Source organism: Oncorhynchus kisutch, linkage group LG10 (genome assembly GCF_002021735.2).
Source record: "Oncorhynchus kisutch isolate 150728-3 linkage group LG10, Okis_V2, whole genome shotgun sequence".
Classification (NCBI taxonomy): domain Eukaryota; kingdom Metazoa; phylum Chordata; class Actinopteri; order Salmoniformes; family Salmonidae; genus Oncorhynchus; species Oncorhynchus kisutch.
This window is the reverse complement of record NC_034183.2, coordinates 20608556-20632940: the sequence shown is the minus strand read 5'-3', so window position 1 is coordinate 20632940 and position 24385 is coordinate 20608556. Positions and strand designations below refer to the sequence as shown.

At 43.2% G+C, this 24385-nt stretch overlaps 1 protein-coding gene across 1 annotated transcript in view; it reads left to right on the top strand.

Annotated features, from left to right (window-relative positions):
• The first annotated feature begins 17266 nt into the window (after positions 1-17266).
• Positions 17267-24385, top strand: part of LOC109898774 (ral guanine nucleotide dissociation stimulator-like 1) — a 30004-nt gene continuing 22885 nt past the window's right edge. The window contains exons 1-6 of the mRNA XM_031832856.1: positions 17267-17280; positions 21956-22214; positions 23230-23567; positions 23681-23762; positions 23871-23960; positions 24106-24192. Of these exons, the coding sequence (XP_031688716.1) occupies positions 17267-17280; positions 21956-22214; positions 23230-23567; positions 23681-23762; positions 23871-23960; positions 24106-24192 (870 nt within the window). The remainder of the gene's footprint in view (positions 17281-21955; positions 22215-23229; positions 23568-23680; positions 23763-23870; positions 23961-24105; positions 24193-24385) is intronic.

The following is a 24385-nucleotide window of genomic DNA, read 5'->3' as shown; positions in this document are numbered from 1 at the left end:
AAATGTTATTTGTCACATACACATGGTTAGCAGATGTTAATGCGAATGTAGCGAAATGCTTGTGCTTCTAGTTCTGACAGTGCAGTAATATCTAACAAATAATCCAACATCAACTACCTAATACACACAAATCTAGAGGGATAGAATAAGAATATGTACATATAAATATATGGATGAGCGATGACCGAGCGGCATAGGCAAGATGCAATAGATGGTATAAAATACAGTATGATATGAGTAATGTAAGATATGTAAGCATTATTAAAGTGACTAGTGATCCATTTAGTAAAGTGGCCAATGATTTTAAGCCTGTATGTAGGCAGCAGCCTCTCTGTGTTAGTGATGGCTGTTTAACAGTCTGATGGCCTTGAGGTAGAAGCTGTTTTTCAGTCTCTCTGTCCCAGCTTTGATGCACCTGTACTGACCTCACCTTCTGGATGGTAGCGGGGTGAACAGGCAGTGGCTCAGGTGGTTGTTGTCCTTGATTATCTTTTTGGCCTTCCTGTGACATCGGGTGCTGTAGGTGTCGTGGATGGCAGGTAGTTTGCCCCCGGTGACAGACACGGCTCAGATTAACTGGACCGATGAGGACACATCTTTCATTTCACAAGGAGTTGGTTTGGGATGCAGAGAGAGAGGGCTAAGATCTATGGTGCAATGGATGCAGTTTGCTGCTGGGAATTTCCATGATAATGGAGTGACACTGAGACTAAATTCTTTTCACTTTAAAATGTATGTCAAGAGAATGTTAACAGAAAAACAGCACAAACAGTCATTCTGTTACCGAACTTAACGTCTGTACTGTTCTTCAAGTAAATGTGTTTTTGTAAAATTGTCTGTGGAAATTGTTAAAAGTATTCCTTGTGCACAGAGTTTTATGGTTTGTTTAAATTTGAAATCATTGGTTTTAGTTTGACATACATTTTAAAGTGAAAAATCAGTCTCAGTGTCACTCTGTTACAGTGGAATTTCCCAGCTGCACTGTTCAGATTAAATAAGAGACTGTTTGTACTGTGTCAGCTGCATTGGGATGATAAATAATTTTGATTGACAGTACTAAGATCCTACTGCTGCGCCAACAGATATTATAGTCCAGAGCAGGTCTGTGGAAAAGGAAGTTTGTTTATCTGAGGGGCCGGAGGAGGGGTGCTGTTCTTCCTGAGATCTGATACGTTAAATACACAGCACAGACTGGGGTACTGGACAGAGGGGTCACCTCTCCCCCTGGCTTGACCCCTGGACACCCGGCCTCCAGCCTTCCCTCTTGGGGACCCACATCACTCTCCCCCATCCTCCCCTCTGTCTCTCTGCCACAGAACCAGGACAGGGATCAGCAGCGTGGAGTGGAGCAGGACAAAAAGAGGTGCACAGCACTGCTTTTGCTCCACTGTGGGGAAAAAGGCACATTCCAGGAAATCTCCCACTTCCTGCCTGCAGCCTCTGGACTCCACAGTGCCTGCTGTTCTTGTACCTGACTGGCTGATCTAGCTGGGCTAGAGACATACAACTCATGGAGGAAAGGACAGGACTGGACAAGAGATGAAAGGAATGGAAAGGACAGGATAGGAAATGAAAGGAGAAGAAAGAAACGGATAGGAAAGGAAATCAGAGGGAGAGGAACCATCAAACTCTACATCAAGGGGACAGGACTGCAGCTGCACACTCGCAGAGAAAATAGAACTTACTATCTATAGAGCAAAGAGGGTTTTACAGATCCGACATCCCCAAACTGAAAAAAATACATTTAAAACAGATATTGAAAGATTTTTTTTTAGGATATACGTGGAATATTTAAAACTATTCCTTTTTTAATATTTATTTGAAAATAAACATTGAACATCTAATAGTCAAATGATCGTGTAAAAGCAGATGAACTGGTTTTACTCTTTTTGCAATTTTTGGAATATTGTCAGGCATTACATGCATTTGAGCAAAGATTGAGTTTTATTACCGTATGGGGCCAGACCGTGTGGGATGGTTTGAAGCTGCTCTGCTCAAGTGAAGAGGATCAAGAGGTCACTGTTAGAGAAAGTCTACTGTACTGTTGGAGAATAGGCCGCTTAGTGGGTGTTATCAGAGCTCTCTCGCTCTGTCTCTGTGTGTATGCGTCATAGAGAGTTCACAGCACGGTCAGGAGCTCATAGAGAAGCCCTCTAAGAAGAGAAGAAGCCCAAAACAATGAATCATCAGAAGATTTCTCAGTGCAACTTAGGAAGAATAATTATATATTGGACTGGATGGAAAGAATAGCACTGAGTGCCTTCCTTAAGCTTGACATGAGCAAACAAAGACGATTCATCCTCACTATTAAAGCATTGGCACCAGTTAGAGCCAGAGAGCCACCGGGCTGGGGTCGCATTGTCTCACAGTAACCCAGTGGCAACTCTGTCATTGCATCATTGCATAGCAAGCAGTACTAGGAAGTACCTCTCAGCATCCAATGTTTGTCTCTGTCTGTCTGTCTGTCTGTCTGTCTGTCTGTCTGTCTGTCTGTCTGTCTGTCTGTCTGTCTGTCTGTCTGTCTGTCTGTCTGTCTGTCTGTCTGTCTGTCTGTCTGTCTGTCTGTCTGTCTGTCTGTCTGTCTGTCTGTCTGTCTGTCTGTCTGTCTGTCTGTCTGTCTGTCTGTCTGTCTGTCTGTCTGTCTGTCTGTCTGTCTGTCTGTCTGTCTGTCTGTCTGTCTGTCTGTCTGTCTGTCTGTCTGCCTGCCTGCCTGCCTGCCTGCCTGCCTGCCTGCCTGCCTGCCTGCCTGCCTGCCTGCCTGCCTGATAGATACAGGGAGTGATCACTTCCCGATGTCTTTACTCCCACTACTACTGTCATTAATGTGACTACGTTGGGTCTGGAACACATTGTGCCTGTGTGTAGGTGGGCCGGGTGTCATGCTGTATCTGTCTGTGTGTGAATTATGTTGTCTGCGCATGCAGATTAGTGTGTGTGCATGTTTGTTTGTGTTTTTACCACACTGTCCAGTGTCCAGTAGGGGGCAGTGTGTATGTAAAATGGTGAATTTCTCCAGAGTCAGCACTGGGTTTTCCAATGTAATGTGCAGGTGCAATAATGCCAGAGGAGTTGCTTGTTTGTATGACTTTGGGTTATAATCGGTCATAGCTTCATAAAACCTAAGAGCTGAGAAATCAAAGAGCACAAAGTCAGTGCCTACTAACAGGCGGAATCTCTATGACTGTTCAATCATGTAGATTACAGCTTCCCCCCTCTCCCTCCATGTTTCTCCCCTGTTCTACCCCTCTCCCCTTTCTTCCTCATGTGTTACTCCCCGCTCCACTTTTTTTGCATTCCCCTTTTCTCCCCCACCTCTTCCTTTCCTCGCTCTTCTTCCTGTACTCTACCCTTACTGCTACATGCTCTTCCATCTCTCTTTTCTCCCCTTTATCCCCATGGATTGTGTTTCTCCTCACTCTTATCTTCTCCCCTTCCTCCTGTGTTTCACTCCTCTCTCTTGCCTTGCCCCTTCTCTCTGCCCCTTCCTCTCCTCTCTCCTGTCTCAGCAGCCCGTCTCAGCCTGGTCTCTGATCTACTGTTCCCAGAGCCCTATGTGAGGCTCTACCAGTGACCTCCTGGCCTCAGCAGCACAGTGATTCATATAGCCGGCCAGGCTCCAGAGGAATAACATCACCCCTGTCAGTAAACCCCACTAAGACACTAAGAGCTCCTCCCCTCTGGACGACCACCGGGCTGGGGTCGCATTGTCTCACAGTAATCTTGCGGAGCACACAGGCAACGATACACCATGGGTTATACAAACTGATCCTAGAACTGCCTATAAGAGTAGGATGACAAGGCTCTTACATGCGGAGGTCAGTTTTACATTTCCTCTAACATAGCTTCTCCTAGATCTGTGCCTAAAGGGAACTGATATCCAAAGCTTTCAGAGAGGTAATATTAAAGGCTGATCCAGAGTGTTCTACGGTGTTCATCTAGTCTTGAGCTGCCCTCGGCACCAAAACAAGGATCCATATAACCACTGATCGCTCCAAATGTGACTCCAGTCTACATTAAATAGTGCTAGACCGTAATACCTTCAAATAGACACACTAAATATGCAAACACTTTATGGCTGGAGGGTTCTGACTGCAAGTGGGTGAGATGCTGACATGCCAGATTGCACTAGTGCTGACCATGCATATGAATAACTGTCCTGTACACCCCCCTGCACTGCCCACCTGGACATCAGCCCCATCACTCCCCTCCCTGTTTGATTTTAAAAAGGTTGGCGTAGTAGTCACCATTATTCCGTACTTTTAGGTCAACACAGAAACACATTTCTATGAATGACTATTGAGTGTCAGTTTCCAACCATGGGTTGTAGCTATGGGAGTTTGTTAAATGACAGTGTTTTGACAGACACACTCAGTTCTCCTTTGTGTCGAAATGACCCACATCCATTGACACGGCGTACTGACACATGACTGCAGTGCCAAGAAATAAAAAGTGAGCTAGAAAGGAAACATTTTAACCTCACAAGAAAGCGCAAGAATATAAGACAAAATGGGAAGGAGGAGTGCTTGGTCAGCTTTTCTGTTTTTCCTTGGAAACCACATCATCGTTGTAGATTTACTCTCTTGATCTGCTATTGCTTCAGATAGTTCAAGATAGCCATATAATAACCTAGCCTATTGCGTTGTTTGCTCTATTACCTGTTCATATGCCTTGCGATCGTGATATAATGGCCTAAAGGCCAAGAGAATAAGTAGACACAGTGCAGAATAAATTCCACCACAGCTTTGTTTCTTTACAAAACCAGAGAGCAACCTCTGTCAGGTAAGTCCGCAAAGCATATTGTATGTAACAGACAGTTACATGACCTACAGCATGGTCAAGCCAGTTAATGATTCCCACATTTAAGACAATTGAACAACTATTGATTTAGAACCACGGAGAGTTACCACAAGTCGCAAAAAAAAAACAGGAGCTGCCTCCACTATTCCATTTCAAATTAAACATCTTCAGATCACTTCTGCTTAGTCTAATAAAGTGACAACTAAAATATACCAAAAACAATTTAGTCCAATCAACGTAAGCTAAATATGATGTGGCTGTCCATGGTTCTGATTTGTGTGTGTGTGTGCGCGCGCGTTTGTGCATGAAGAAAAAACATGTTGACTCACCCTACTTGTAGAGAAACACCAATGCCGTCCTCCTCTCTTTCATGTTGATGAAACGGTCTATCACTCCGTCATACAGTACACGCTTTTATTTTTTGTTGTCCAAGGCTACCTGGCTAAAATGCTTGCTCGCTAGCCTAACTTCCATTCATGGTTAACGTTAGCTCGTTAAAATGTGCCTTGTACATCTAGCTACATATTGAACTTCAAACCTCTCAGGCCAGGCGCACAAAAATGTATTAATTAATTGTTGGATCAGAATCGCCATTATAATCATTGGCCAGTACGGAGAATTAAGTAAAACTACAAGTCCAAATCTCTATCTCCATCCATGGCTCATTTAGGAAAGGGACAATTTTAGCTAGCTAGCCAGCCAGCCACCAGAGGACAACACAACGAGGTGCAACAATTCAAGTTTCTTCTGTCAATTATGTACGCTCTCAATGTGATAGGTGTGATGCCAAATCCAAACTGGCTTCCCTTTTTTTGGTGCACCAGCACCATTCACAGTTGAGCTCGCTCAGTTTAGCTCAAGGCTGATTGGCTATTATTTTATACTTTTTTAATCAAGGGATGCTCGCTGGTCATGAATACAACCACTGAGAGTGGGAGAACAGAGCACAGTATCATCTTCCAAGTGCCAAGAAGCAGCTCTATCTGTCTTGATGTGATGTGATTGGTCAAAAGACCAAGTAGTGTGAAAAATATCAGAATTGATCTCCCTGTGTAAACGCAGCCTTAGACCCTCATGACATGGAACAGGGACAGCTCAGCCTTACAACTCTCTGTCTGACCTGCACGTTGAACCTGTCGCCACCCTCATGACATGGAACAGGGACAGCTCAGCCTTACAACTCTCTGTCTGACCTGCACGTTGAACCTGTCGCCACCCTCATGACATGGAACAGGGACAGCTCAGCCTTACAACTCTCTGTCTGACCTGCACGTTGAACCTGTCGCCACCCTCATGACATGGAACAGGGACAGCTCAGCCTTACAACTCTCTGTCTGACCTGCACGTTGAACCTGTCGCCACCCTCATGACATGGAACAGGGACAGCTCAGCCTTACAACTCTCTGTCTGACCTGCACGTTGAACCTGTCGCCACCCTCATGACATGGAACAGGGACACCTCAGCCTTACAACTCTCTGTCTGACCTGCACGTTGAACCTGTCGCCACCCTCATGACATGGAACAGGGACAGCTCAGCCTTACAACTCTCTGTCTGACCTGCACGTTGAACCTGTCGCCACCCTCATGACATGGAACGGGGACACCTCAGCCTTACAACTCTCTGTCTGACCTGCACGTTGAACCTGTCGCCACCCTCATGACATGGAACGGGGACACCTCAGCCTTACAACTCTCTGTCTGACCTGCACGTTGAACCTGTCGCCACCCTCATGACATGGAACAGGGACAGCTCAGCCTTACAACTCTCTGTCTGACCTGCACGTTGAACCTGTCGCCCATCACCCATAGCCCATAGGGCTACATAACAGGGCCATTCAAACACAGATTCTAAGGGCTTATTGTCACTGAATAGAATTATCGGGAATAGATTTCTATTTACATAATATGTCCATACACTTTTATGTATGATTACCCCGCTAATACGAATATAAAATTACATTAGGTCTACCTTACAACAAACCATGCATAATTTATTTTAGTATCATGCAAATCATTAGGGTACATGTGGTAAGAGCACATTTCTACTGAAAACGTAGGTATAATGATAATTCACTGGGGAGTTGAGATGTTGAGCTGTTTTATATGGAACACATTCCCACAACTTAAAAATAAAATACTCATACAGTGCCTTCAAAAACCATTTCTACCCCTTGATTTATTCCACATTTTGTTGTGTTACACCCTGATAGAAAATTTGATAAAATTGATTTTTTTTCACCCCATCTAGCACAATACCGCATAATGATGAAGTGAAAATGTGTTTAGAAATTTTTGCAAATGTATTGAAAATGAAATACAGAAATATCTCATTTACATAAATATTCAATACATGTTAGAATCACCTTTGGTAGAGATTACAGCTCAGTCTTTCTGTGTAAGTCTTTAAGATCTTTTGACACCCGGATTGTAAAATATTTGCACATTATTCTTTAAAGAATTCTTAAAGCTCTGTCAAGTTGATTGTTGATCATGGCTAGACCGCCATTTTGAAGTCTTACCATAGATTTTTATGCCGATTTAAGTCAGAACTGTAACTAGGTCACTCAGGAACATTCAATGTCTTCTTGGTAAGCAACTCCAGTGTATATTTGGCCTTGTGTTTTAGGTTATTGTCCTGCTGAAAGGTGAATTTGTCTCCCAGTGTCTGTTGGAAAGCAGACTGAACCAGGTTTTCCTCTAGGATTTTGCCTGGGCTTAGCTCTATTCTGTTTCTTTTTATCCTAAAAAAACTTCATACTCCTTGTCGATGACAAGCATACCCATAACATAACCCAGCCACCACCATGCTTGAAAATATGAAGAGTTGTCACGCCCTGGTCGAAGTATTTTGTGTTTATCCTCATTTATTTGGTCAGGCCAGGGTGTGGCATGGGTTTTTGTATGTGGTGTGTATGTATTGGGATTGTAGCTTAGTGGGGTGTTCTAGTTAAGTCTATGGCTGTCTGAAGTGGTTCTCAATCAGAGGCAGGTGTTTATCGTTGTCTCTGATTGGGAGCCATATTTAGGCAGCCATATTCTTTGAGTGTTTGGTGGGTGATTGTCCTTAGTGTCCTTGTTCCTGTCTCTGTGTTTGCACCAGATAGGACTGTTTCGGTTTTCGTTACGTTTTGTGTTTTACATTTGTTTATTAAACATGGATCGCAATCTACACGCCGCATTTTGGTCCGACTCTCCTTCACCACAAGAGAACCGTTACAAGAGTGGTATTCAGTGATGTGGATTTGTCCCAAATGTAACACTTTGTATTCAGGACATAAAGTTAATTTACTTTGGTGGCCTTATTGCAAACTGGATGCATGTTTTGGAATATTCTGTACAAGCTTCTTTCTTTTCATTGTCAAAAGTGTTGAAAAGAGGAACAAAGTAATGTTTTTATCTTCCAGAGGGGCAGTAGTTTTTCCAGGAGTTTGTTTTTAAAGAGTTTGTTTTTTTACAGCTTATTTACCTGGTTAGATTAGCCTACCAGAGCAGGAAAAACTCTGGGCCCCAGGAAGACTATTTCCTCCCCATCACTCTAGGGAGGTGAAAATCACCACACAATGTTACAAATAGGAAAACAAATACATTATATTCGAATGAGCTACCATCTCAAAATGTTGACTCACCAGGCGACTCCGGGATGCTGGCCTTCTAGGCAGAGTTCCTCTGTTCAGTGTCTGTGTCCTTTTGCCCATCTTAATCTTTTCTTGTTATTGGCCAGTCTGAGATATGGCTTTTTCTTTGCAACTCTGCCTAGAAGGCAAGCATCCCGGAGTTGCCTCTTCACTGTTAACATCGAGACGGGGGTTTTGCAGGTTAATAACGCTGCCATGTGAAAACTGAGTTCAAACACAGCTTTATTTTATGACTCGCCTAGTTTCAGAACTGATCTTTAAGAAGGGGAGAGGAGGGTGGGAGAGAGATAATAGGGCACATTACAACAACACTTCACATGCCAAGGGAGCAGTACTAGTGGACATAAATGCATAACAGGCATACATGTTATGTAACTGTAGTCTATTAAAATGTTCAACTGGAGCATTACTTCTCCTGTAACCAATAACAGGAGGAAGAGCAGTCATAAACAAAAAGGCAATAATACATATACCTGTGTAATTCCAATAGAGAATATAGGTTAAGAGAGTGTGCCATCTCTGATAAACAATACAACAAACAGGATTCAGAGTGCCTCTAACACAAACAGACTCATTGTTTGGTGTGTCAGTGCCAAAACTAGCTTATAATATGCCACAAAAACACACAGTGCTGATGCAAAGTTTGGTAATGGAATCACGGTTTGTGCCGTTTGTGCCGTCATTCTGTGAACAAACTTTGCATTTGCACTGTTCTTCAAGTAAATGTGTTTTTGTCAAAATGTAAGTCATCCTTGTGCATAGAGTTGTATGGTTTGTTTAACTTTGCAATCATTGATTTTTGTTTGACATACATTTTAAAGTGAAAAATACGAGTCTCAATATCACTCTGTTATTGTGGAATTGCCCTTTAATACTGAGCCACAGACCTACTAATAGTTGTATTGGTCAAACATACACAGACCATCCAAAGACCTACATTTTCCAACACCATATCAACAATGTTTAAGTAAATTCCATATTAAAAAGATTCAGGGATACAATAGGTATAGACATCCATGCTTGCATCTCTCATGCAAACCTTAAAAGTGACATGGATAATAAACTGTTATTTGTTTACCTCACTGTAATAAGCACACACTAATAGCACATCACACGTACACACAACCACGGGTCATGTTCCAGCTTCATGGCTGATAAACTGTGAAGCAGTGATGCAGGTTGCCTGAATGCATGGATGGCCACTCAGCAGGTCAGGGGTGGTCAGAGAAAGCAACAGTGTGTTACCAGCGGTCACTGCTAACTACATGTGACTGTGCAGCAGAATTGCTGGTGGGAGCAAGAGATGAGGCTTCGATTTCGTGCTCAACAAACCCCTTCCTTATCCTCCCGTTTCCTTAAATCACCACAACCACACAGACTGACATTTGAGGTATAAACAGAGCTCAGCAGAACTACAGGTCACATTTCCCTGTGAAGGTGGATCTCTCTCTCTCTGCTTTCCGTCTCTCCTCGACCATCATTACTGTACACAATCACATTGGACTGTTAATCTTAGTATACTTTGGACATTGAATCATCTGTCACTGTCTACTTTTCTGTCAATTTCATGAATCCCTTTGTACAGGGTCTCTCACATCTCAGCCCAACAATGAAACTACCAAAACATACTCCCCTCTGTATGTATTTGGGGTCATTCCACCTCAAAAATCACAAGAAAGAGGATTACGACACCCACCATAACAGATTGTTCTGAAATAGAATATTATGTTAAAAAACAGATAAGATTAGCATTCCTGCAACATTATTTTGTGGAAATACTGTATACTTTGATCTGAGAAATTAAGCTAATTGATTGCACCCAAATGGTCAATTTTTATTTTGTAGGATTCATATAATATTCAATAAATATAGTACCTAACATTCGATTTGGACAAAGCTTTTTCTAGCAATGAGTTAGATATTAAAAATCAAAAGAAATGGTCTTAAGCTACCTACAGACCCCCTTCAGAATAATAGTAGAGAGAATGATTTATTTCTGCTTTTATTTTTTTCATTACATTCCCAGTGGGTCAGAATTTAGTATTTGGTAGCATTGCCTTTAAATTGTTTAACTTGGGTCAAACGTTTCAGGTCACCTTCCACAAGCTTCCTACAATAAGTTGGGTGAATTTTGTCCCATTCCTCCTGACAGAGCTGGTGTAACTGGTGTAACTGGCACGCATACATGCCTTTTCAGTTCTGCCCACAAATGTTCTATAGGATTGAGGTCAGGGCTTTGTGATAGCCACTCCATCACAACTTTGTTGTCCTTAAGCCATTTTGCCACAACTTTGGAAGTATGCTTGGGGTTACAATGGTTACATTGTTCACTTGGAAGACCCCTTTGCGACCAAGCTTTAACTTCCTGACTGATGTCTTGAGATGTTGCTTCAATATATCCACATAATTTCCCATCCCCATGAAGCCATCTATTTTGTGAAGTGCACCAGTCCCTCCTGCAGCTTTGCACCCCCACAACATGATGCTGACACTCCCGTGCTTCACAGTTGGGATGGTGATCTTTGGCTTGCAGGCCTACCCCTTTTTCCTCCAAACATAACAATGGTCATTATGGCCAAACAGTTCTATTTTGTTTCATCAGACCAGAGGACATGTCTCCAAAAAGTACGATCTTTGTCCCCATGTGCAGCTGCAAACCGTAGTCTGGCTTTTTTTATCATGGCAGTTTTGGAGCAGTGGTTTCTTCCTTGCTGAGCGGCCTTTCAGGTTATGTTGAAAAAGGACTCGTTTTCCTGTGGATATGGTTACTTTTGTACCGGTTTCCTCCAGCATCTTCACTAGGTCCATTGCTGTTGTTCTGGGATTGATTTGCACTTTTCGCAGTTTTTGTATCATTTGATGTAATATTTCCTCATGAAAATGCAGATAATCCAAAGAGATGGTTACATAGTAATGGAGTTACAAATGTGCAAAACAGCATATTGCAATAAAATTATCTCTGGATCGGTATTTCTAGGACAATTTCCTGATTGCAAAGTTGAATGTGTCATGGAGCAATATGGGAGTCCTAAAACTCAGTGATGTATTGGGATTGCCCCCAAACATAATGCTTTTTATTTAGAACATATAGTTCATTTCTTTGCCAATTTTTTGTACAGTTTTACCTTGTTGCAAACAGGATACATGTTTTGAAATATTTGTATTCTGTACAGGCTTCCTTCTTTTCACTCTGTTATTTAGGTTAATATTGTGGAGTAACTACAATGTTGTTGATCGATCCTGTTTTCTCCTATCACAGCCATTGAACTCTAACTGTTTTAAAGTCACCATTGAAAAGTGTTTTTTCTTCCTCTCAGGCAACTGAGTTAGGAAGGACGCCTGTATCTTTGTAGTGACTGGGTGTATTGATACACCATCCAAAGTCACTATGCTCAAAGGGATATTGAATGTCTGCTTTTTTTTACCCATCTACTGATGATAGGTGGCCTTCTTTGCAAGGCATTGGTAAACCTCCCTGGTCTTTGTGGTTGAATCTTTGTTTAAAATGTACTGCTCGACAGAGGGACCTTAGAGATACTTGTATATGTGGGGTACAGAGATGAGGTAGTCATTCAAAAATAATGTTAAACACTATTATTGCACACATTATTGAGTCGATTCAACTTATTATGCGATTTGTTGAGCACATTTTTACTCTTGAACTTATTTAGGACGGCTCCTATAGCTTTCTTAGACTCAACAGCGCTGAAGCAATTATCTGCAGACTAAAAGAATCACTAAAAACAGAGATCACCCCAAAATATATACAGTATTAGATACCGTTAAAACATTTGTGTTGTGAAAAGCACCAGGAATGGATGGCTTTCCCATAGAAATGTATTCAACATTTTGGGACAAAGTTGTTCCCCTATTTACAGAATTGACGACACACATTGCACTAAATTCAGTACTTTGTATCAAACAGCACTTTCAGTTATATTAAAACCAGGTAAATATGGAATCTCCCCTACTGATTAGACCAGTGGAGGCTCCTCAGAGGAGGAAGGGGAGGACTATCCTCCTTAGTGAATTTCATAAAAAATAACATAGTGACACATTTAAAAAGTTATCCTTTTTAGATAAAACTATACTAAATATATTCACGTCAACAAATAATTGATTAAAATACACAGTTTTGCAATGATGGTCTACAATAGCCTCAACAGCACTCTGTAGGGTAGCGCCAGGGTGTAGCCAGAGGACAGCTAGCTTCTGTGCTCCTCTAGGTACATTGACTTCAATACAAAACCTAGGAGGCTCTTGGTTCTCACCTCGATCCATAGACTTACACATTAATTATGACAACTTCCGGAGGACGTCCTCCAACCTATCAGAGCTCTTGCAGCATGAACTGACATGTTGTCCACACAATCAAAGGATCAGAGAATGAATCTAGCACTGAAAGCATAAGCTAATACTGAAAAGCTCAAATATAAAATATATTTGAGATTCTTCATAGTAGCCACCTTTGATGACTGCTTTGCACACTCTTGGCATTCTCTCAACCAGCTTCACCTGGAATGCTTTTCCAACAGTCTTGAAGGAGTTCCCACATATGTTGAGGACTTGTTGGCTGCTTTTCCTTCACTCTGCAGTCCAACTCATCCCATACCATCTCAATTGGATTGAGGTCGGGTGATTGTGGAGGCCAGGTCATCTGATGCAGCACCATTACTCTCCTTCTTGGTCAAATAACCCTTACACAGCCTGGTGATGTATTTTGTGTCCTGTGGCAGTCCTCATGAGAGCCAGTTTCATCATGGCACTTGATGGTTATTGTTTGAAGATATCCAGGACTTTGTTCTTGCCAGATAGACCTATGGTGGCTGAACCTTATCCACTGGCTCCTATAGCTCTCTACTCGTGTCCGTTCTTTTCTCCCGGATCAGCCCCTAAGTTTTTTAAATCTGATGATTCTGTTATTGTTTTGGGCTTCTTCTCTTCTGCCTTCTTGCTCTTCTCTATGCGCTCCCGACCATGCTGTGAACTCTATGACACACACACACACACACTAAACAACATGTTCTCCAACAGTACAGTAGACTTTCTGTGACATGGACCTCTTAATCCTCTTCACTTAAACAGAGCAGCTTCAAACCATATCACACAGTCTGACTGTCTGATCTGTAAACCCTGTTGGCTCTGTTGGCTCTGATAGTTAGATCCCTATAGTGCTGTACTGAGTGTTTCCTTTCTTATCTTCTCTGTGAGTGAGTGAGCTGCTGCTGTTCTGTCCCCTTGATGTAGGGTTTTATGATTCCTCTCCGTTCCTCTCCTGTCCTTTCATCTCTTGTCCTGTCCCATCCTCCCTGAGTTTTTATGTCTCTAGCCCAGCCAGTCAGGTATGAGAACAGCAGGTGCTGTGGAGTCCAGAGGCTGGAGACAGGAAGTGGGAGATTTCTTGGAATGTGCCTTTTCCCCCACAGTGGAGCAATAACAGCACTGCGCTTCTCCTGTTTTTGTCCCGCTCCACTCCACGCTGCTGATCCCTGTCCTGGTTCTGTGGCAGAGAGACAGAGGGGAGGATGGGGGAGAGTGATGTGGGTCCCCAAGAGGGAAGTCTGGAGGCCGGGTGTCCAGGGGTCAAGCCAGGGGGAGAGCTGACCCCTCTGTCCAGTACCCCAGTCTGTGCTGTGTATTTAACGTATCAGATCTCAGGAAAAACAGTACCCCTCCTCCGGCACCTCAGATAAACAAACTTCCTTTTCCACAGACTTGCTCTGGATTATAATATCTGTAGGATCTTAGTACCGTCAATCAATCAGATAGGTGGCTTTCTCATCCCCAAGCAGCAGACGCAGTACAAACAGTCTCTTACTTAATCTGAACACTGCAGCGCCAAACTGCATCGATTGGGCCATTGAACAGCCCTCGCTCTCTCTGCATCCCAAACCAACTCTTGTGAAATGGAAGACGTATTCTCATTGGTCCAGTTGATCTGAGCCGCGCCTGTCACTTTGACAGAAGAAGTGTTGTGAGCAGAAGGATGACATTATTCCCTCTGAGAGCAACACAACTGTCCCCAGGGGATAGCCAGGGGTCACAACTGTCTCCAGGGGAGAGCCAGGGGTCACAACTGTCTCCAGGGGAGAGCCAGGGGTCACAACTGTCTCCAGGGGAGAGCCAGGGGTCACAACTGTCTCCAGGGGAGAGCCAGGGGTCACAACTGTCTCCAGGGGAGAGCCAGGGGTCACAACTGTCTCCAGGGGAGAGCCAGGGGTCACAACTGTCTCCAGGTGAGAGCCAGGGGTCACAACTGTCTCCAGGGGAGGGCCAGGGGTCACAACCTTTCCCACTGCCTGTCGATGCTTCCCAGACCTGAGGATGGTGGGTCGGGCCAGCCTGGGAACTGGCCTCCAGACAGGGTACACAGGGCTTCCCTGGACCCCTGACCCTACAGGCAGGCAGCCTCCAGCCCCACTTGCAGCCACCCTGGACTGAGCTGTTTGGGGGCCAGTGACACCGTGGCTGACCTGTATGTGTGTGGGTACCGACTGACACTGTGTGTGACGTTGTGTGTGATGCTGTGTGACGTGTGTTGCATGGGCCAGTGTATGAGAGTCAGAGGACATGGGCCACGGCATGACCAGCCTACTCTCCCACAGAGAGAAACCCCTCACAGGGCTCCCATTGTCCTCTAGCAGCCTAGTCCTATTAGTACAGTACATGGCTCACTCAGTGCATTGTGTGGCTGAAGTTATTACGAGAGACATACTACTATCGATCATCCTAATAGCTTCATAAAACTCTCCAAATATTTGACCACCTGATTTCAATCTCTCCACTGACTCACACAAGTGGTTGACTACATGTGCAAACACATACACAGTGTAACAGTTGTTCACTATTCTCCCACACATACACTATTCACAAACAATACACAGTAGTGACTGCATCGCCAGTCTTCCTTGCATTCATTCACTCTGCTAGGACAATCTGGCTTAAGATTTACACACAAGCATTCAAGCGTAATTTTCACAGAATGCTCGATGGCGCTAAACTATTATGTTGGTTCTTGGTTCTTTCCTCAGGTGTTATTGACTCTGTTTCATGTCTGTATGCTTTTTGTACTATTTATTATTACATTTGCACTCCCTGTACTTGCTTCCCAGCGTACACGTTATAATATATGTCAGATTGTATCTTTCATTTTCTCCCTGAAAAAAGAAAGTGGAAAGAGGATGAGTTATGGGGAGGACCACGACTGCAGTGCACTGGGCAGAGCTCAGCCATTCAACAGCAACACATGAAGAGGCAGAAGGGAGACTGAGGATAGGTAATGGCAATGCGAGAGAGATGGGGCTGTTTGGGAAGGAGTTCAGCCTCTCTGTGGTTTTTCCTGCTATCCCACATTGGTTCCTCCCTCAGCTAATGACTTAGGGTTGCTTGAGAGGAAGGAGTAGATCAAGTACATTTTGTAAGTGAACAATTAACACAGTACAATGCTTGCTTGAATATATTCACAGATGGCTCTAAGGACCCTAAAACAGGGACGACAGTTGCAGCTTTTAGTGTTCCTGAGTTTAAGGTGGCAGTGACAAACAGAGCAATGGAGTTGCTGGTCATACTATTGACTGTTGAGTGGATGGAGGAGGTGAGGCCAGACAAGGTCTGCTCTGACTCCTGTGCAGCACTGATGAGCTTAAATTAATTTGTGTCTAAAAGCAGACAAGATGTATTGTATGAGATTGTGCAGTTCTTGTATAGGGTGGGACAGATGGGTGGGAGTAGAGATGAATAAGGAGGTGGATGTTCTCACCGAGCAGGCTCTCAAACATCCTAATGTTGAAATGGAATTATTAGTAAAGCAGAAGCCAAAGGGTTGATAAACAGCGGTTAAAAACAAATGGCAAGAGGTGTGGAACAGGGTGGGAAAGGGAAGACGCCTGTATAATATCCAGGAAAAGGTGGGGAGGTCCTCGGTTTGAGAGAGAAGGTAGGAAAGTGTAATCACATGGCTGTGACTGGGCCACACAATGCTCAACAAAACATGGAAATTGGTAGGTGGAGACAATGGAACACATTCTATTTCAGTGCCAGCAATATGGGAGGGAAAGGGAGAGATTGTTATTACACTGGAGAAAAAAACTATAAAACACAACATATAAAGTGCTGGTCCCGTGTTTCATGAGCTGAAATAAAACCCAGAAATGTTCCATATGCACAAAAAGCTTATTTCTCATTCTGTGCACAATTTTTTTTACATCCTTGTTAGTGAGCATTTATTCTTACCAAGATAATCCATCCACCTGACAGGTGTGGCATATCAAGAAGCTGATTAAACAGCATGATCATTAAACAGGTGCACCTTGTGCTTGGGACAGAAGGCCACTCTAAAAGGTGCAGTTTTATCAGACAACAATGCCACAAATGTCTCAAGTTGGGGGAGCGTGTAATTGGCATGCTGACTGCAGGAATGTCCACCAGATCTGTTGCCAGAGAATTGAAAGTTCATTTCTTTACCATAAGCTGCCTCCAAACGTCATTTTAGAGAATTTGCCAGTACGTCAAACCGGCCTCACAACCACAGACCACGTGTAACCACGCCAGGACTTCCACATTTGGCTTCTTCACCTGTGATATCATCGGAGACCAGCCACCTGGACAGTTGATAAAACTGGGTTTGAACAGCCAAAGAATTTGTGCACAAACTGTCAGAAACAGTCTCAGGGAATCTCACCTGCGTAATCTTCGTCCTCACCGGGTCTTGACCTGACTCCAGTTCGGCATCGTAACCGACTTCAGTGGGCAAATGCTCACCGTCGATGGCCACTGACCCATGAAGAACACACTTCTCCAGCATATGAATCCCGGTTTCAACTGTACCGGGCAGATGGCAGACATCATGTAAGGTTTGGTTATGTCAACATTGTGAAGAGTGCCCATGGTGGTGGTCAGGTTATGGTATGGGCAGGCATTAGCTACGGACAACGAACACAATTGCATTTATCAATTTAACGAGATCCTGAAGCCTATTTTCGTGGCATTCATCCACCGCCATTACTTCACGTTTCAGGATGATAAATTCACTTGCTCATGTCGCAAGGATCAGTACACAATTCCTAGAAGTTGAACATTTCCCAGTTCTTCCATGGCCTGCATACTCACCAGACATGTCACCCATTGAGCACGTTTGGGATGTTCTGGATCGATGTGTATGACAGCGTATTCCCACCAATATCCAGAAACTTCGCACAGCCATTGAAGAGGAATGGACAACATTCCACAGGCCACAATCAACAGCCTGATCAACTTTACAAAGGAAATTTGTTGCACTGCATGAGATAAATGGTGGTCACACCAGATACGGACTGGTTTCTGATCCATGCCCCCACCTTTTTTAAGGTATCTGTGACCAACAGATGCATATCTGTATTCACAGTCATGTGAAATCCATAGACTAGGGCCTAATGAATTTATTTCAATCGACTGATTTCCTGACTGTCTCTGTCAAATTTTGGAAATTGTTGCATGTTGTGTTTATTTTTGCTCAGTGTACATTAAAGGAATAATGGTGTTGAAGAGAAAAGCTTAAATGAGATGCTGAATAAATCTTCAGGTGACCCAGTATTTAATTGTGTAGGGAGAATTCGGAAATAGTGGGACACATTTTGCGTTTCCATCTTCTGTAACCTCTTTCAACATCTTTCCAACATATTAGCCCAACACATGATACATTTCTGAAATCCTCAAGATGTTTCCTAACTGAAAAAAAATCATGCCTCATATTCACAGGAGACATGACACACCCATTTGTGTATATTGAATCAAAACCATATTTTCAGTTCGCAATTGGTAGACTGGGACACCATTATTATTGTACCCCAATGACAATTACATTTTGTGTGATTAGGAAACATCTGAGGATTTCAGAAATGTATTATGTGTTGGGCTAATATGTTGGATAGATGTCTGAAGAGGGTTTAATTTGGTGCCCAAATTGATGATGAATGTCACACAGCTGAGAGTCGAGTGGAGACTAATGGATTCAGTTCAGTCAGTCGTCAAAAGCCCTTCCCAGCTAGCTACTAGTTTATGCTGGCTATACAGAAACTTTGAGATGTCCCTAACCTTAACCCCTTACCCAAATGGTACCTTAACCATTTTTGTTTCAACTTCTATAGAGTGGAGGTTTTATAATACCCATAAAACCTAGAGGTCAAACAGAAATGGTTCCAATTGTTTTTCCACCAGGGTAAGCCTACATGAAACACAGCCCTTATTTGAATTGTTTCTAAAATTCCCTATGGGAAAAATGAATGGGGGAAAAAAACAACAAACCATTTCCGTCTGACCGCTAGGTTTTATGGGTATTATGACACCAGCACTGTGGGGCTCTATAGATGTTGAAATGTAAAATGGTTAAGGTACCTGTAAGGGTTAAGGTTAGAGATGTCCCAAGGATTCCCTATAGAACTAACTGGCACAACTCCAATATAAAGTGTGTTTTTTTTATCACAGTTGCTGGGATGTCACTTGTCCTACTTATAAATCGGTATACTCATAACAACCTAAGCATTACAAAACTTATATTTGACCAAATAAACTTCGCACAAAAATTCAAGCTTGGTGAGCGAAAAAAATGCCGCCTGCTGGAGAAGACATTGTTGGCCGAAATATCCCTCCCGCTCCCCTTCCTCTCTGCCTTCCTTGACAATGGTCCACACTCCAGTACAGTTGGTGGCAGTAATGCGCCTTAACGTTGGTTGCCATCCGCCATATAAAATCCACAGAAGGAGAACAAGAAGATTTGAAACCAAGTGGGGACAATGCAGACAGATTTGTGACAGATTGTGTGTGTGTGTAGTGGAGGAGAAAATATTTTACAGAGCAGGACCATGTGGCTGGGGACTTGAAATATTTCTGCCCAGGGTAGATTTACCGTATTCTGATGCTGTCCTCGGATCATAAAGCGCTGGTCATGAGATTCACCTGAAAAATTAAGATGGTAAGAAAGTTTTTTTTTTCTTTCTGTGCTGCAGACTATTTTGCGTTTTAAGAGTCATCTTTAGAGGCTGGAGGTTGATGGGCTATTAGGCTTGGGAATGTAACAGATAATGGAATAGAGGGGTACATTATAACATTGAGTTAAAATATTTTATTATATTGACAAGCCAGTCGAGTTACTGTTCTAAAAATTAAAATAAATAAATAATCAAAAGATAGAAGGGAGGCGAGATCAATTGGGGCCATTCTAGCCAATTAGTGACCACGTACTCGTGTGAACTGGCACATTTCTGATAGTGGCTTTTTTAACGTTTCCAAAACGTATCGGTGCATTCGTAAAACCTAACCATTATCAAACTTCTATTCGATTAATAAGCCTCACGTGGGTAGCAAATTAGTAAAATTGTTGATCAAATTCGACACTCCTTACACCCTCTAGACCAGGGAGGGGCAACTTTAAGCAGTGGGGACCACAAAAAAAAACTGAACTCATGAGGGGCCTGCAGTGGTTCGTGGGTCTGTGTACCCACATGCGCCCCACCATGCGATCAAAACATTTACTCGTGACAGTGAAGAGAACAAATGGAAGTTAGTTTTTTTCCCCTGCAATTCGGCGCGTTTTGCCAGGGGGCGGAGAGAAATTAGCAGTTTTACAGTTCATTTCCAACAACTCTAAACATTTTGCCATAGGATAGAGGAAAATGTTTTCGGTTTATAAATATAACTGATTATCAATGGGGCCCACCCTGGTCGGTTTTTCGACTATACTCACTACAAGTTTAGATAGCTGGCCGCTAGACGAATTTACCAATCTAGAAATGTTTTGCTGACATGGGCTAATTGAGTGACTGCTGTTGCGCAACCAAAATTTGAAAGTACACCTTGTGTATTCTATTCTAATTCTCAACAGTAAAGTGAGACCAACTGAGTTCCCCCAAAAAGGTTTGGTTTATTTGCCTTGCTGTGTTATTGTCTTGCAGCTAAATAGTCTATGGATGAGAAAATAAACCAGACTTTTTTTCCCGACATGTAGAGTGTTTGCATAGAACATTGAGGCAACAATTGCCCGCTGCGGTGCATTTCCATTGATCTGTAACTGTATATTAACAACAGATGGATGTAATGACGTCACAGCTAAAAATATATGAGTCGCAAAGACCTGGAATGTCGAATAAAAATGTAGGTGGTTGAAGTCTTTCCATTACCCATTTAGTCTAATTGTGCATTTATTAAATTGGCAACAGCCATTATCCCCTCCAACCTATTGGTTTCCTGTCTCAGGTAGGCTGGCAGGCATGGCTAGAATGCAAGAATGTACTCATATTTGCCATATTCTAATAATTATTGTGCCAATGTATCACCACAATCTGTGCAATGGTGAAACTTGCACTTCTGTAGCTCTGAAATAATTGGATGATGAAACTTTCATCCAGCCTACCACAAGCAAGGCGAAGCAATTTGTGCTCAGAACATTAGAGCATTATCCAGGTCCTGAGTGGGAGTTATGTATATGAGTAAGCCAGTGAAAGCAACACTATAACCAGGTTTCTGTCCAAACTTTTGTTGTTGTATGCGAGTAAAGTAAACGTTGGTTAAAAAATGTCACGACTGGCCTGATGGAAACAACACATTTGTGAACTTTCCAAGAGTCAAGCGATGACGATGTGTGTGGTCCTCCCACTACGACTCAGGAAACCATGCAGTTTATTATGCTACAGATGACAAATTACGAACTTCACAGGGTGGTGAAAGTGCAAGGTGATGAGCTTGTTGCTCCTTTACAATAAATATTGAGGGTCTTATTCTGGTGACATGATGATCAATGCTTGGCTGCCGTTTGACAAATAAAAATGTCCATAATAATCACATGTAGGCCATTATCTGCAAGCTGTTGGCTAGCGTGTACCTGCCATGACCTGAGTGAGTACATGACCCAACATTGTTTTTGACAAAACCATCAGTAGAGTTGAAAATGCGATTGAAACCCATTTAGCTGGTTATTTTTTGTGCACAGCTTTTAATCTGCAACAAGTACATTTGACGGACACATGTCTGGTGGGAAAATGTATGTGGATTTTAGAATATTTGCATGAAAGTTGGATGGAAACCTAGCTATTGTCTGTGTGGTGGTTTTGTTTTCTGTTGCCTTGTAATATTATTTGTTTAGTGGAAAGCAAGATGATGTAAACGGTGAGCCACACTGGTGCTTTTTTTTTACTGTTGTGGCACTTTTCAGAGTGCCATCCAACTAGAAATTCTATGCAAATACAGTGTGAATGTATATTTTTGCTACTCGGCAGTCAGTACATTTCCAGTGGCTAGATATTTGCCAGAGAGCAGTGCTGACTGAGAGTAAAGAGCTGGTAAGTTGGACAGAGTCTGCTGTCCTCTTTGCCTCCCTCTTTGAGCCAGAGGACAGGCTCAATGAGGGGCGCTCTGTTCCATGATTACAATCAGATTGGGGTGTTTCTTGTTGTAGCAGCAAGTTCTCTCTCCCAAATCGGCTTAGAATTAAATATAGGGTGTCGTTGTCTCAACACCTATCCCTGGTTCTTTACATCTTGTCCCATTGCAGGTGGAGGGTTGTGAAAGAAAGGAAACCAGCTGTAAAGATCCGGGAAGGAACACTGGAGGGGCTGGTGCAGACCCTACTGATGGCATTCAGGGACGATAAGCTTGCCTACACCAGCATCTTCCTGTCCACATACCGCACCTTCGCCAGCACGCACACCGTGCTGCAGCTGCTAGACAAGTACGTCTGGTTCTGGGCTGGGGGCCCATGGTGGCTAGAGTGTATAGCAGGAGCTGACAACAGCTGGTCCTGGTGGGACCTAGTGAGTGCAGGCTTTTTTAAAAATTTTTATTTAATTTTTTTATTTCACCTTTATTTAACCAGGTAGGCAAGTTGAGAACAAGTTCTCATTTACAATTGCGACCTGGCCAAGATAAAGCAAAGCAGTTCGACAGATAAAACGACACAGAGTTACACATGGAGTAAAAACAAACATACAGTCAATAATGCAGTATAAACAAGTCTATATACAATGTGAGCAAATGAGGTGAGAAGGGAGGTAAAGGCAAAAAAGGCCATGATGGCAAAGTAAATACAATATAGCAAGTAAAATACTGGAATGGTAGTTTTGCAATGGAAGAATGTGCAAAGTAGAAACAAAAATAATGGGGTGCAAAGGAGCAAAATAAATAAATAAAAATTAAATACAGTTGGGAAAGAGGTAGTTGTTTGGGCTAAATTATAGGTGGGCTATGTACAGGTGCAGTAATCTGTGAGCTGCTCTGACAGTTGGTGCTTAAAGCTAGTGAGGGAGATAAGTGTTTCCAGTTTCAGAGATTTTTGTAGTTCGTTCCAGTCATTGGCAGCAGAGAACTGGAAGGAGAGGCGGCCAAAGAAAGAATTGGTTTTGGGACTAGAGAAATATACCTGCTGGAGCGTGTGCTACAGGTGGGAGATGCTATGGTGACCAGCGAGCTGAGATAAGGGGGGACTTTACCTAGCAGGGTCTTGTAGATGACATGGAGCCAGTGGGTTTGGCGACGAGTATGAAGCGAGGGCCAGCCAACGAGAGCGTACAGGTCGCAATGGTGGGTAGTATATGGGGCTTTGTCCCAGTCATAGTGCTATAACACCTGGTTCAGAAATCATCTAATCAACATGATTTTGATGAAGTCACGTATGTGTAAGTGTTGAGCTGAGACAAAGTGTGTATAGACTGTGGCTCTCCAGAACCATGGTTGAATAACACTACTGCTCTACATTGAGAGGCTGAGGAGACTGTTACTGGTGGGATTGGAACAATGCAGGATCAGTATATGTTGTTTTAATACTAATAGTCAAATTTAGTCTGTTTCCAGTTGTTCAAGAAGGTGATTCCTCACCACTGCCTGGGCTCCATCTGGTCCCAGAGGGATAAGAAACAGAACAAGCACAGTGGTGCCACCATCCGTGCCACCATTACCCAGTTCAACGCTGTGGCAGTGTGTGTGGTCAGCACCATACTGCACCGACAACAGATCCGCCCGCTTCTCAGGGCACGGGTCATCAAGCGCTGGATAGACATCGCTCAGGAGTGTCGCGTGCTTAAGAACTTCTCCTCTCTTCGTGCCATTGTGTCTGCACTGCAGTCCAACCCACTCTACAGACTGAAGAGGGCCTGGTCCTGGGTGCCCAAGTGAGTCTTTCTTTCACAACCTGAATGCATATGAACTGATTAGTCACAACTCATGTGGAGGAGTTCCTATGCATTCCCAATTAGTTCTAGTCTTTCTCTATGTAATTCCCCAGAGACAGCATGTCTTCATTTGGGGAGCTATCAGACATCTTCCATCACAAACTCTACCTGACCAGTGAAGAGCTGCTGATGAGGGTGAGACTCTGCTCTTTTAATACCATCATATGAGAGGGTTTGGTTTTTGGTGTAGTGATTGAATGTAGTAGTGATTTGATAGTTACACATCTACTTTTTCCCCTACAGGAGGGCACCTCTAAGTTTGCCAATCAGGTAGGCTGTGCTGAGGAGCACCAGAAACACACTCACAAACGATTCCAGAGGAAATTAGAAATGGTGAGAGATGGAGCAAGCTACAAGCCACTGGCAGTTTGTGGTCAAGGCCCTGTTTGTTTCAGGAGGGGAGTCAGTGAGATACGCTTGGCTGTGCCTGCTGATGTATCGGTATGATTTTGAACCATTGCTCCGTCTCTCCTCCCAGGGTGCCATGCAGGGGACGATACCTTACCTGGGCACCTTCCTGACAGACCTGACCATGTTAGATACGGCCCGGTCAGACCTAGTAGAGGTGAGCCTTACTATCATCCTACTCACTCATTCTGTTTGATTGTAGAATTCTCCTGTGTGTTGTGGCCGCTGTTTGCATATAGAGCATGAGTATTTGAGGAATGTGTTTGACAGTTTTTAGTCTACCACCACTGTTTGTCTAGCCAGCACAGTGTGGTATCATTGTTCAGTCTTTCACACTCCTCTTTGTGTTC